The 14,065-nt window shown below is 43.5% G+C and overlaps 1 protein-coding gene across 3 annotated transcripts in view; it reads right to left on the bottom strand.

Annotated features, from left to right (window-relative positions):
- ROBO1 (roundabout guidance receptor 1) overlaps window positions 1–14,065 on the bottom strand; it is a 1,505,960-nt gene that overhangs the window by 35,993 nt on the left and 1,455,902 nt on the right. For all 3 annotated transcript variants that reach the window (XM_085623024.1, XM_085623023.1, XM_085623025.1), the window contains 2 exons: window positions 12,271–12,378; window positions 5,314–5,458 (listed from right to left, as the gene is read on the bottom strand). In XM_085623024.1, the coding sequence (XP_085479150.1) occupies window positions 5,314–5,458; window positions 12,271–12,378 (253 nt within the window). The remainder of the gene's footprint in view (window positions 1–5,313; window positions 5,459–12,270; window positions 12,379–14,065) is intronic.

Genomic DNA, 14,065 nt, shown 5'->3' with positions numbered 1-14,065 from the left:
TGGAAATGTATTTGTTAAGCGCGGTTGCTGCCCAAGGGCGTCCAAGCGCTGAGTAGAAGCAGAGATGTGACGGAACAGAGAATTAGGATTAGAGAAATTTGGCGAACAGTAATGTTTTCAGCTTTTTCCAGAATGCGGGCAAATCGGGGGTGGAGCGAAGAGAGAGGGGGAGAGCATTCCAGAGCTTGGCAGTGTTCAGCGAGAACAGCCTTCCCCCGGTCCTAGCTCTTTTCACTCTAGGAACAACTGCCAGGAAAGCATCCGTAGATCGAAGGTTCCTAATTGGGTGGTAGGGGACGACAAGATTGTTATTTATTGCTGATCCCGTCTTCCAAAAAACCCGATGCGCAATACACAGCGCCTTAAATGTCACTCTTAGCCTCACTGGCAACCAGTGCAGGCTTTTCAGTCCAGGTCTGGCTGACTGGGTTCGCGGAATCTGGAGTAAGGTACGTGTGGCGCAGTTTTGTACCACTTGCAGCTTCCTAAGGGTCATCTCAGGGGCCCCTACGTATAGAGCATTGTTTGCGTCCAGGCGGGACTGGATGAGGCCTTGTACTGCCACCTTTTTGGCCTCCAGAGGCAAAAGTGGAAGGACCTTCCTCAGGACTCTAAGTAGGCCAAAACAGGTGGCGGACAGCTTGGTGGCCTGGTTGGAAAAGGAGAGCCTTTTGTCTAACCATACTCCCAGACTCTTGACACTTTCCTTGGGGGTGGGGGGAGCACCCAAACCGCAGGGCCACAAGGAGGTGAAAGGTACTGGCGATGTTGGGCCTAGGAGCATGAGCTCTGTTTTTTCTCCGTTCAACTTGAGGGAGGAGTTGGTCATCCACTCCCTCACGTCCTCTAAACATTTCAACAGACCTACCGGGGATTGCCTGCTGCTCTCTTGCGCCAACGAAACCACTAGCTGAGTGTCGTCGGCGTACGACACGATTTTAATGCCGTACGGTTCGACTACCCCCGCCAGTGGTCTCATGTATACATTAAATAGCACAGGGCTCAATGAAGAGCCCTGCGGTACTCCGCAGCTGAGAGGCTTACTAGATGACATTGTATCACCGTCGAAGATCTGAAAAGATCTGTCAGACAGGAAAGAGTCGAACCACCTTAGTGCATCACCCGAGACTCCGATGTTATAGAGACGGTTCAGTAAGGTGGCATAGCTGACCGTATCGAAGGCGGCACTTAGATCAAGGAGGATCACTGCCACTGATCCTCCCTGATCCAGTACCCTTCGAGATTCTTCGGTGACTGCTAATAAGGCGGTTTCAGTCCCATGCTTTGGTCTGAAACCTGTCTGGGACGTATGTAATAGGGAGTGGTTCTCTAGAAACTGGACCAACTGGGCATTTATATATTTCTCCAACACCTTGCTAGCCCAAGGAAGGAGTGAGATGGGACGGTAGCTGGAGTGATCATCAGGGTCCAGGTTAGGTTTTTTCAACAGCGCCCGCACCATTGCTTGCTTCCAGGCTATGGGAACTGAGCATGCGGATATAGATGAATTTAGCAGTTCCAGAATCACAGGCAATGTGACTTCACCTGCCTGCAGAAGAACTTCTGGGGGCGCTGGGTCACATGGAGAGCCCGACTTAACTTGGCGTGCCACTTTATCTAAGGTGTCAAGGTCCAGAAGGGGAAAATGATCCAGAACGGGCTGGTCTGGGGGGAGGGGGGTTCTCGGGAGGGGTAGGTCAGTCGCATCCGAAGTCGAGGCTATTGTTGGAAAGGTGGAGTAGATTTTCAACACCTTGTTATGGAAAAATTCCGCCAACTTATTGCATTGATCTTGAGTCTTGATCGGATGGGGAGCAGTGGTAACGCTGGTGCATTGTTTTATTATGTGAAAGATTTCCTTGGGCTTTGATTTAGCTTCCAGGATTTTGTCAGAGTAATACGTAGCCTGGGCCGTCCTGACCCCTTCTCTGTAGGCTTTGATCGCCTCTTTGTAGAATGCCTTTTTTTCCGGGAGAAAGTCTAATCGCCAGGCTCTCTCTCGTTGCCTACAGAGGCGTTTTTGCTCTCTTAGCGAATCAGAGAACCAAGGGGCTGATTTCTGCGTTCTTTTTGAGGACGATCTACGAAGAGGGAGGATCATATCTAATGAGTTCGTAATCCAGCCTACATAGTTTCCGTTAGCCACGTTGGGGTCTGGGCAAGGTGGCGGGCAGGTGGAGTCCAGATCATGCGTCCAAGTTTCCATGGAGAGTTTTGACCAGTTTCTCCTAGTTGTGGATTGAGGGGGTAATTGGGGGATTTTATGGGAGACCCAGGTAAACGGGACCAAGAAGTGGTCCGACCATGGGAGGGGGATGGGTTGGTCAACAGTTAAGTCAATGCAGTTACTGAAAATGGGGTCTAATAGATTGCCCTTTTCGTGGGTCGGGGCTGTGACCAATTGAGCCAGTTGAAGAGCTCCAAGGTCATCTATTAGCTCCTTAGCAATGTGGTCTGTAGGGGAGTTAAAATGGAGATTAAGGTCCCCTAAAACGGTATGGTTGGCAGAGGATAAAATTCTTTTCGCTATAATCTCTGGGAGAGATGTATGGAATAATTTTGCAGGCTCGGGGGGGCGATAAATCAAAGTGCCAGAGAATGAACTATTCGCGTGGAACTCTATGCAGAATTCTACACTCTCGCAACCAGGAATGGTTTCTACTGTGGTGCGGCAATGATACTGGTCCTTTAATATAATGGCCAGACCTCCTCCTCTCCCTTTCGGTCTGTCTGCTCTGAAGATATGGTAGCCAGCGGATAAGGCTGAAACTAAATCAGGCTCTGATTGAGCCGAGAGCCAGGTTTCTGTTAAAAAGATCGCGTCTGGCTTGTGTTCCTCTAGCAGCATGGCGATTTGTGTACAGTGCTTTGGCAGTGATCGACAGTATACAGTTTTTTAAAAAAGAATTTGGTGAAGGAGGTTCCTAGCTCTCGGCTTTCCGCCTCAAGAGCTCTGTCCTAAGCAGCGCTGGACAACAGAGCGCGCTCAGATATACAAAGGGGGCGTGGCCTATTTTGGTGGGCGGAGCCCAGGAGGTCGCGGCGGTTGCCTGCTGCCTGCTTCAGCGCCTCGCTCAGCTGAGCGGCGAGGCAATCACCAGGTGAGTAAAGTGCAAGTTTTAAAAACACACACACAAATATTCACACAGTATACAGTTTTTTAAAAAAGAATTTGGTGAAGGGGTTCCTAGCTCTCGGCTTTCCGCCTCAAGAGCTCTGTCCTAAGCAGCGCTGGACAACAGAGCGCGCGTAGATATACAAAGGGGACGTGGCCTATTTCGGTGGGCGGAGCCCGGGAGGTCGCGGCGGTTGCCTGCTGCCTGCTTCAGCGCCTCGCTCAGCTGAGCGGCGAGGCAATCACCAGGTGAGTAAAGTGCAAGTTTTAAAAACACACACACAAATATTCACATATGTTGCATCATTTTTGTATCAGCCTGTCAAAGATCAGGGTTTTTGTTTGATTACAAGTTGCTGACATGAAAATAGATTCATAAGCAAAAGGTGTGTCGCCTAGTTTTGGAATTCTTTCACAATGCTATCTTCTTTTTTGCTCTGGTGCAAAGAGCATTACTATGGAATGGAGGAGAATCGGTTTAAACATCAACACAGTGTCACAAGACATTTCCCTCTGAGTGTGCATCAATTCACAAATTAGTGATCTGGTCGGTGTGACTTAACTGGCAGCCCTACATAATATGCCCATGGTAGCTAAACGTAAACGTTCGTTCATTTTCTTTATTTCAGTATAGGATTTTGGGCAAAATACGGCCTTAATTGTTGTAATTCTTTGCCAAAAGCTTATCAGAGATTTGCCCCGACGTCCCATTTTAATCATGAAACAATTTCGTGTTTTGCTTTAATATTTTAAAGGTGACTTTTTGTGGTGAACAACTTGAACCTCACAGTGTAAAAGTCCCTCTTCACCTTTACATTGAATATAATAAGTAATATATTGAATGGCAATTCCATCAAATGTACCTGCACCTTATTTAATAATAAAGATCGTATTCTTCTTCACCATGTCATGGTGATTACATGTGCTTCTTCCATGCCCTTTTCAATTCTATAACTAGCCATACTGTGAAGATCTGCCGCCCTAAAGTTAATATCGGCATCACTTGTTCAAGAAAACTCGCCTTTACTGCAATACAATTGACGATTCCAAATATGGCTGCCGCGAGGTATCTAAATCCTGTAATCATACTTGTAATCTTTCCACACCATGCAGATTATTTACTAATGTTTTGCGTGCGTGCTTGTGTGGCGCACACAATTGCACTGCAGGAGTGCCTGATCAACCCTTTTTAAATTCCTGCTGATTTGCAACCCATTACCTTTCTGCAAGAAGTTCTAACCTTTATTTTTAACTGCTGTTTAAAGTTATTTCCACCGTATTCTTCCCCTGCAATGAACCTTATCCCTTTTCCTAACTCCTAAATCCCTTTACAATGTATCCTCTGCTCTCTTCTTTATCTCTCTGTTCTTCCGTCTGCCGTGCCACTCTTGACTACGTCTTCCATCCTTTTCCATCTCTTCCCATCTACTCTCTTCCTACTTGCTCCCAGTCTTCTTCTCCTGTCCACGCTCTCCTACTCTAGCCATCTCCCTTTACTCTACAACACCTCCACCTCTCTATACCTTCCTGAACCGTTTGTTTTAACTTCTTTCCCTATTCCCCTTTTGCCACTACACCCTGTTCTACACCTCTCCCTACAGGACGCATACCCCACTCTCTCCTTCCTTCCCTACTTCCACATTCATCCAGCTCATGATCAGTTCTTTGCTCTTTTCCCCTCATCTCCTACTATCTTCACTCTTCCACACTCACCATCTGTTCGCAGAGAACCCAGTTCATCACTCTTGCCACATCGCCTACTCCATTGTACTCCAATATCTACTTTGTAACTTCAGCACAAATATACTGCTCTGTAGACTCTTTCAGAACACACACCTTATGCTGAAGGGGGCAGTGGCGTAACAAAAGTTGATGGTGCCCCCTGCAAAGTACATGGAGGGGCCCCCCTTCCGATGCCAGTCAGGAGCCCGGGCCCCCCTGCACCGCGTAGGCTGCAGGGGCCTATGTTACGCCACTGGAAGGGAGTGTGCTTGAAGAAGGGAGGAAATGGGCAATGAAGGCACGAGAAATAGCAAAGGGACTTCATGTTCCATATTATCGTTAAACGCCTGCTGCTTGGCAGTAATTCGAATGATGAGCGAATCTCCCCACCCCAAAATGCCCCATCGATATCAGCAAAGAACGCCTTCTTGGTTAAAGGCTGGTCTACCTGGTCGAAAGCACGCCACACACCGTACCTTTCATCCACTGAAAGACTGTAATCTTCACTAGTGCTGTGGGGTGGAGGGTGCACAGGGGGCGGTGGGAGGAGGTCGGCCCAGTTCATGCCCGCCTGCTTGGACAGTTTTGGGGTCCGCATGCCCTTCTTATGTCCTTGGCTCCCTGTAGATAAATACAAGTAAGAATATGTTATCTTTCCTGCTTCATTTACAAAGTCATTATTTTCTGGTACAAATTAGCACAATTTACAGCGATATTAACATTGCAATCTCAATAACAAAACTGGAAATACCAAACCTTTTCCAGCTTGCTACATAAATCGATGATAACTAATAGGAGCAATATAATTTGCCCAGGAAAATATCCATTAGTTTAACAGCTAATAAATACCTAAAATGCAGTGAAACCATAAATGAATTTTATATTTGGTAACACTTAGAATGCTCTTCCTATGAAATTAATTGCATTATGGATTATCATCTAAAACAAATGAGCTGTAGACATATCTTCTGAAGTGCTTGTCAGTTGTTTAATTGCTGTAACCTAAAATACAATATAAGACTGATATGATCTATTAAATTTCCACTTTTGCATTAAGTCTCTGAAAATAGATATATGATTGTTACTCCCTCCCTAGGTTTTATAGGCAATGAGCTATTTTAGCTAAGTGAATACAAAGGCGGTTCAGTATATGTCTGTTTGGGACCACATATGAACCTTTAAGAAATGAATATAGCAAGTGTTATAACAATCTGCAGGATTACAGTTTCCACATTTTAAAAGCACGTCATTCAAAGACATAATACGAGATACAAACGAAATTATCCATTCACTCGCCAACTCTTGCACTGCAACTACTAGTTTTAAAGAAGCATTGGTAAAGCCAATTGGTATGCCTTTTGCAGTGCATCTTTTGTTTCACTGTTGTTTTGTGATAATTGCAAGGGGAGGTGCTGTGCCCTTACCAACACCTTTCAAAATCACCAAAAGCAAACAAATATATATTTTTGTCTCAAAAGCATACACTGCTATTGTTGCGTCTGCCATAAAGTGAACTACTTTGTGTGCAGATGTGAGCCTTATGAAAGAGCAGAATGACGTCACTCAGTGACGTTAACCAATGGCTGGAGTGGGCTGGCCTATTGCCCCATGCTGTGTTCTGTAGTTGGCAGAAGAAAAATGTGAATGACAAAACAACAGACCAATGGATGAAGAGGGATGCATGAAAGCCCTTATAAGTAAGTTCATTATATAGATAAGTTAAGAACATGCTAACACCCATCTTAATTATGCTGGTAACTTTTCTGGACCATAATGAAGAGCTTACAATAACAATCACCAGTAGGGGCTGCTCAATGTTATGTTAATTGTCAGAGTTAGAAGGACTTTCTTAGATCACATCTCTCTTAAATGGTGAGAATCAACTTGCCAAATTAGGCTCCTTACTCTCTGAAGTCATGCTGAACAAATATGAAGTTCCATCATGTTCCGTCCTCTAAATGAGCCTTTTCTATGTTTTGTTAGACCTGCTGACTGATATGTTGAAAGAACATGAACAAACGTATGCGGATGGCACAATGATGCCTCAAGACAGAAGAGGCATTTGAAATCCACTGTCAAACAGCACCTTTCAAAGACTCGTTGAACAGAAACCACATTAGTATTAGCAACCAGAAAAAAGATTCCCTTTACTTAACCAAAAATTAATGAAAAAGCCTCTTAACCCTAGCAGCGGCCATATCGGCTGTCTCCGGAGCATAGGGCTTGCGTTTCGATCCCCAGCGCCGGCGGCCGCTCAGCTCAGCACCATGTGACTCTGGGCAATAGGTCAATTAATCTCCCCGATGGCCCCCAGCGCCTTGAAACCCTTGAGGGGGTGATATGTTCGCGCTTTACAAGTAGGACTACTAACCCTATCGCAAAAATGCTTTCAGTAGTTGACCTCTGGCTAGTCTATTGCGTATTATTTTACAATGAACTATAGGAAACTCTCTCTCTAACCTACAGCGAACCCAGAGTAAAGCTGTCTTGATTATGTTTGGGACTGAAAAGCAAGATAAGCTGATTCCTCTCGATTAGGCCGTACAGTAACTCCTGGTAAAAGTGACTGCCCAATTTCAGTTTCACAGGTTCTTTATTTTTAGAAGACACTCCTTGGCCATATGCATAGCTATCAAAGCCTTCCATCCTGTCACTTAGCCAGGGGCCTGACATCGGCGCGCTGACCTGCTTGAATTCTGCCCACAAAGCATAAAAGGACAGGCAGGAGGCACCTGCAGGCTTTATGTTCTTCTCTTTAAAAACCTTTTCCAGCACATTTCATGTCTGACAGAGACCTACAGAAATGCCACCTGCAGACCCAGTTCCTTGCTCTGTAGGTATCCTGGGGACAGACAGTTCATCTCTCTCCACACAGTTCACCACCATGGCTGGCAGTAACATCAGCCCACAACTCTCTCAACTGTACTTTCTTCCTGGGTTTCACACACCTAAGACCATCCACATCTCTCAATACTTAGCAGATTCCAAAGGATCACATGTGCAGCCCCTATATGAATCTTTTCCTTCATCTCACCCTTGCTAATGTGGTTGTATTGAACATTGCTACGGACATGCAGATATTCTGTCCACCATAACTTCGCATCTATTGAGCTACCTTTTCCATTATCCACCAAGTGCTCTGTGGAGGCTTAGCAGAGGTGAGCCTTGATGTACACAACCCTAGATAAAACTCACTTATTTTTCACTTTGTCTGAGGCTTCCATGGGTGCCCAGGCCAGTTAGTAAAGGTGACAAAAGATCCCCTCATTGCAAACTGCATAGATCTGCGGCTTGTACTGTATACATCAAAAAGAACTGTAGGCTATTATCTACAGCCAGTTTCTCAGAATCGAAAGCTAGAAAATGCATCAGGTGAGTGTTCTATTTTAACAGGCTACCGTGTGAGGTGTTTGGAACTTCAAGACTAAAGGGCTGAAAGCCCAGCTTGATGTGATACTGAGTGTGTTTATAACAGATGATTCTGCACCACATCACAGGTTTGAACACTAAGGGGCTTAATTGCAAGCTCAATGCGCCACAAAAACCTCACTTTTTTGATGTTCCAGCGGCATACAGTGCAGACTCATATGTATGCGGTCACAGAAAGCCCCTCTGTGTAGTTTTTCATGTCCTTGTAGATATGGTGTAAGTCAACGCAGCACAAGTGACAGCATTGCATCAAACTGCATCAGGAAGCTGTGCCATGGGCGCTGCGGTGCATGTTGCCACTCGACGCTCATGATTTTTGATGCATTCGCAAATTTGCAACACAGCCTAAATCTGGCAATGCGTCAACACGCTCCACCTCCCCAGGGGTCGCGTAACAGTTGTTTTTGTTAGGGAAGGTGTCCCTGCAAAAAAACAATCTGATTTCAAAGCAGGCACCCTTGCGCCATGGTGCATGGGTACCTGCATTGACGCTAGACATCCATTTGTGCTCCTGTGCAGTGTAAGAGGACAGAAATGTCTTGTATCTCATAGATACGGGGCATTCCTGCCCTTTACTTTTGACATATAGCAGCTCAGCAAAGTGATGTGCAGCGCTGCCCTGTGCCAAACTGTTGTAAATGAGGCCCTAAGCTTTTGCACATATTACAAATCTATAAGTAGGATTATATTATTTAAAGCTATATAAGCTGATGAATTATGAAATGAATGCAAGAATTTGTACCAACATGCAGCTTGTTCTGGAATTAAAGGACACATATTGGCCCTTGACTCTGGTTTTAATGCCATACTCTGAATTTCCCAAAGATTACTCAGGAACCGACATGCTCTCCCTATTAGAGTATTATCTCTATTCTTACAACATTATGGAATGTCCAGCTCAAGGTACAAATAATTTTCTTTGTTGAGGTGCCAGGCAAACAAATCTATTAATGGAGAAAGACATCACGAATTGCCAATTTGTTAAGTCATGAATAATTCTATGAAAGTGGTAGGACGGCAAAGAGCTAAAAAGGAGCATGAGTCCTAAAAACAAACATATTTTATGTTTTTTTTTTTAAAAACCAACACAAAGGGTCAGAGAAAAAGGCATGTGTCAGGTGAAAAGATGAAACATTGGGATATTATGAATGGTATGTCAGCGGTGTCAAAATGTATTATAAAAAGGTTGTAAGTGTAAAAATAAAATTACACTGCAGATATCTGCCCTCCCGCACTGTAGATTTAAGGTCAATATCATTGTCAATAACTCCATCATTGTCAATAACCACAATGCAAGTATTGTCATGCCAAGAAGCACATCAATCCCTTCTGGGCAGTTTGCAATCACAAGAGATTAACCTATACAGCCTATAAAGCCGCACCATGTGGCACCAACATCAATATCTCTATGTATGATAAATTCACTTCACACTGACAATAGTTGTAGATAAATGATAGCAATCAACTACCGAGAGCAGTAGCCATCTTTGTGTATGTTCAGTCTCCTGAAGATGCCTCCCACAGCGTTTTTTAATCAGCACTTGAGTAAACATTCCTGTTGAGAAACATGGCTTATTCCCATCTAACAATAGAAACATTTGCTTCTGCATACACAACTAACGGTTCCAAGATGCATTTTGCACTGCAAAACTCATCACTATTGTCTTCACACTAGACATTGTAATCAATACTAAAAAGGAGCATTTCCAACAAAAAAAAATTGAATCATTTAGACCTATATTCATGATCAGTATATGCATTAATTCCATTTATCTGCCTCTCGAGAAAAGACCATAAACTAGAAACTTAAGCATTAAGACATGTTAGGTTATATACATTACTCAGAAGTGGTCGGTCACTAACTGTTTGGAGGAAGTAGTACCAACATGCTCATAGGTGTCAATGGAAAGAGCATTGGGTGTTTGGTGGGAACGAAGGGAAGTTATTCTCGTCATCAGAGTACCAAAGGGCCTGGGTGGGCCAGGGAGTTCCTGACTCAGGGGTTCGCCTCCAACTACATCCCAAATCATCACTCGAGAAGCTACACTACAAGCGGGAGAATCACTGCCTTCCTGCTGCCTTTCATTAGTTATCTTATGATATGGCATCTATATGTTGCTTACTACTATTGGAATGCGACAACAGCACTTTGGGTGACAATTTCATTGTAGCAGCATCAGTGCCTACTAGACTGATGATGTGTAGGTTGTACTGACAGCATTGGAAGTGTACAACCACTATCCTGTTTCACATGGCTCGAACATATATATATATAACACTAAGGAATTAGAGGGACCTTCTTTGTCACTATTCACAAAAACAAATATTTTTAGAGGTCACCAATTCAGAAAACTAATAGCTTGACTTGAAAAATGCTTTCAAAGAGAAACAAAAATACATAAATAAAAGTCTGAAAATTGTACGCCAATGTAAAAAGTAAAATAAACTTTACAATAAACTCATGATTTGGGGTTAGGGTGAGTGTTAAGGTTAGTCCGATGGAGAGGGACAGGGCTGGTAATGGTGCTTCGATTAAAAAAATGCATCAAAGTTAGGTCTAGGTTCAGGATTAGTTTTATATAACAGTACAAGTGTGGCAAAAATAAAGTTAGGGTCGATGTAAGTGTGATTAATTAGGATAAGGGCAAGGAAGTGTTGCAATTAGGTTATGAATGTTGATATGGAAAAGTCAGAGATAGGCCTAGGGGCTAGAACTGCTGACTTTGGCGCTAGGGAACCCGGTTGGAATCTCCGCTTCAGCTCAACATCTTGTGACTCAAGGCAAATCACTTAATCTCCCTATGCCTGTAAAATGTGTAGCTAGTCTGTTTCTCTTTTAAAGAGCTCTACTAATGCCCCCAGTCCAAGTTCGTGGTTTATAAAAAATAAAATATAAACTTTAGCTAGGTCAAAGATTATAGCTTTCTTTGTAACAAATTACAAAAAGAAAGAGTTTAATTCAAAATACATGCTATTTTTAACTGATTTGTTATCAGTCAACCAGCTGGCGTTAAATTCTCCATTTCAATGCATGCTATGACTTTTTTCTTGACGTGGATTTTTTAAAAAGTCTCTGAAAATGAATGTCTTTACAATGTATTGATATTAAATGACGAGAATCCATGTCGAGTAAATTGTACTGCTAATGCCAATGTAAATAGAATGGACATATATATTATGTTATAATATGAGTGTGATCACTTGCGATGCGAGCATTAGACAATGTTGTAAGTTGAACTCAAAATGTCAGTTTTTACCTCGGGTCTGGGTACAAAAGCAACTAAGCAGCACCTCACTAACAAATGAAAAGAAAGTAAGCAAACAAATGTTCTTAACGCGTGCAAAATACAAAGGGGCAGATTTATGTTAGACTTGCGCCACTTTTACGCTGCCGTTGCGTCACTTTTGTGACGTAGCGGCGGCATAAACCCTACGCCACGTTGCGCCCTATTTACATCGTGACGCATCTATGGAGATGCGTCATGGTGTAAAGCCCTGCGCCACATTAAACCTGTGTCAGGTTTAATGTATGCAGGGTGGGCGTTCCAGCGGAAAAAGCCTCGGAAAAGTAACGCAGTGAAATCCACAAGATTTCACTTAGTCACTTTTCCGACGCTGCTGCGTCAAAACCTTGCGCCTGCTTGAAGCAGGCGTAAGGCATGACGCAGCATGTTAGGTATGGGCAGCCCCTAAACATTGCTGGAGTTGCGTTGTGCTTGCGACACGCCTACAGCAATGCGCCGCCCTTACGCCATCAGATGCGTCATGCATCTGTTTATTCTTGCGCCACGATGCGCTGCATTGTAAATGCGGCGCATCTGTGGTGGCGCAAGGGTAAACTTGCGTGACGCATCTTTCCTGGAGCATCCCTGCTGATTTGCAGGGATGCGCCAGGAAACATAAATCTGCCCCAAAGAGCGTATAGAGAACAAATAGTGTTGAACAATAATCGAGATGCGAGCCCATTTGCACACATTGTTTTGCTTCATTTGCTTTGCACTCACCTGATGTGCTGCTGCCTCTGTCAGAGCTGTTGTAGGAACCCCCTGTACCCTGGTCATGCGACTGGTTGTAAGGAATTGTGGCGGGAATCGTTTCATTGGAACGGTAATCTATAAAGAAAATATGAAAATCAAAGGTTGGCTCTTCCTGTCAATTACAGCCTGGTACAAACTCATTTTATCAGGGGTGTCAACTAGGCTCAAAACGAGGGCTTCATGACAGATGTTCAGAATATTCTCACAAGATGCATTTGTGACCAGTTATTGTAAATGGAACTTATCTATAGTGATTTACCTGAAATTTAGGCTTGATTTAAGAACTCCTGGGCTTATTGTGGAAACACAATATATTCAATACCTGCTTTTTCATTGTGTTTTTTCCCCAGCAGAATTCTCCAATTTTAGTCACAGAAAATACCATTTCAAAATGCAAGTTTGCTTCAAAATAGATTGCAGAAAATGTGTTTCAGCACAGTGTGTAACTCCAGATCTCCTCAGACGAGACAGAAATGCATTTCCCATTATTAAATGGACATATGCAATAAGGCGATAACTCTTACACACAGCAGCATCGACAGAGACTCTTTTTTTCTGAGACGGGTTTGTGTTTACTGTGAGTCAGGCCTTCAGCTCTGGCTGCATCAATCAAGCTACACAGGCTCTTGAGCCCCTGTGATGAAACATGTCTTTTTGCCAAGACATTTAATTTCACCGTGTGACCAGACAAGTCAATGGTTCACAACTGGCCCTGCCCTCAGTCCTCGGGGATATCACTTTTGCAAATAAGGTTATTAAAGCGGGTTGCAATGTATTGTAGCCTGAAGGGCGAGTGGAGAATAAAAGGCCATGCCTGTTCCTTTCAACTTTCAGCTCCAATACATTGCGTTAAAGAACACTGGACACAAAAAGAACATTTTGATTTTTTTTTAGCAAAAAAAATGAAATAAATGTATGTGGGGCTTCTAGAACCATAGGCTTCAGACAGAGAAACAAAAGAATTGCAGGGCAGTCAGTACACATGCAATGGAACATTAGTACTATCCCTGTGTATACTGAAATAAAAATCGTGGAAGAGGGCCCAGAGTTTTTTCCTTCAGATTTGCATCCGCGCAGAGACATAATTAACTCCTCACCATTAGTAGAAAGAATAGATGTGTGCTGATTTCTTTTAATCACGGGCAGGGTTGGTTCAATCCCACGTCCTTGTCGCCACTTTATGAATAAAACATGTCATCGCTGCCTCTGCTAGTTCCGTACCTACTGTAATGCTTTAATTAATCTCAAGGCCATATTGAAATATGTCTATACTTAATTCCATTAAGATGCTGCTGATTATTTGCAGAGCTAAATTCAAACTTCAAAGGTGCTGCTAATTACCTCGTTGACATAGTTTGTCTTGGTTCCATGGAACTGGGAAGAAATTACCATGGCAGTGGCTTGTGTGCGCCTATAAAGTCACCTTAGTAAAGAATTACGCTTTCGACCCTCCCTTTCGAAAGAGGTTGTTTATAAAGGCTGCGACCTCTGAAGAGCTGGCATCTTACCAAATAAACAACAGCCAGTCATTTACATTTTCAAGAACGTACTGGTTACTTCAATTTATCACTAACGCATTTCTCAGCCCAGAGTGCCACCCCCCCTTCCCCTCCCTAATCTAAGTGTGGCGGGATCCCAGGCAACAGTGCTCCATTTTAAAAAATGTGAAAAGAAAAACAAACAAAAAATAAAATTAGGTATTTGTCCAAAACAATATATATAATTCATGCACAAGAACATTTGTGTGTGTGTGGTGTGGTGT

Source organism: Triturus cristatus, chromosome 8 (genome assembly GCF_964204655.1).
Source record: "Triturus cristatus chromosome 8, aTriCri1.1, whole genome shotgun sequence".
Lineage (NCBI taxonomy): Eukaryota > Metazoa > Chordata > Amphibia > Caudata > Salamandridae > Triturus > Triturus cristatus.
Note: the sequence above shows the minus strand (reverse complement) of the source record. Positions and strands in the feature narration are given on the sequence as shown.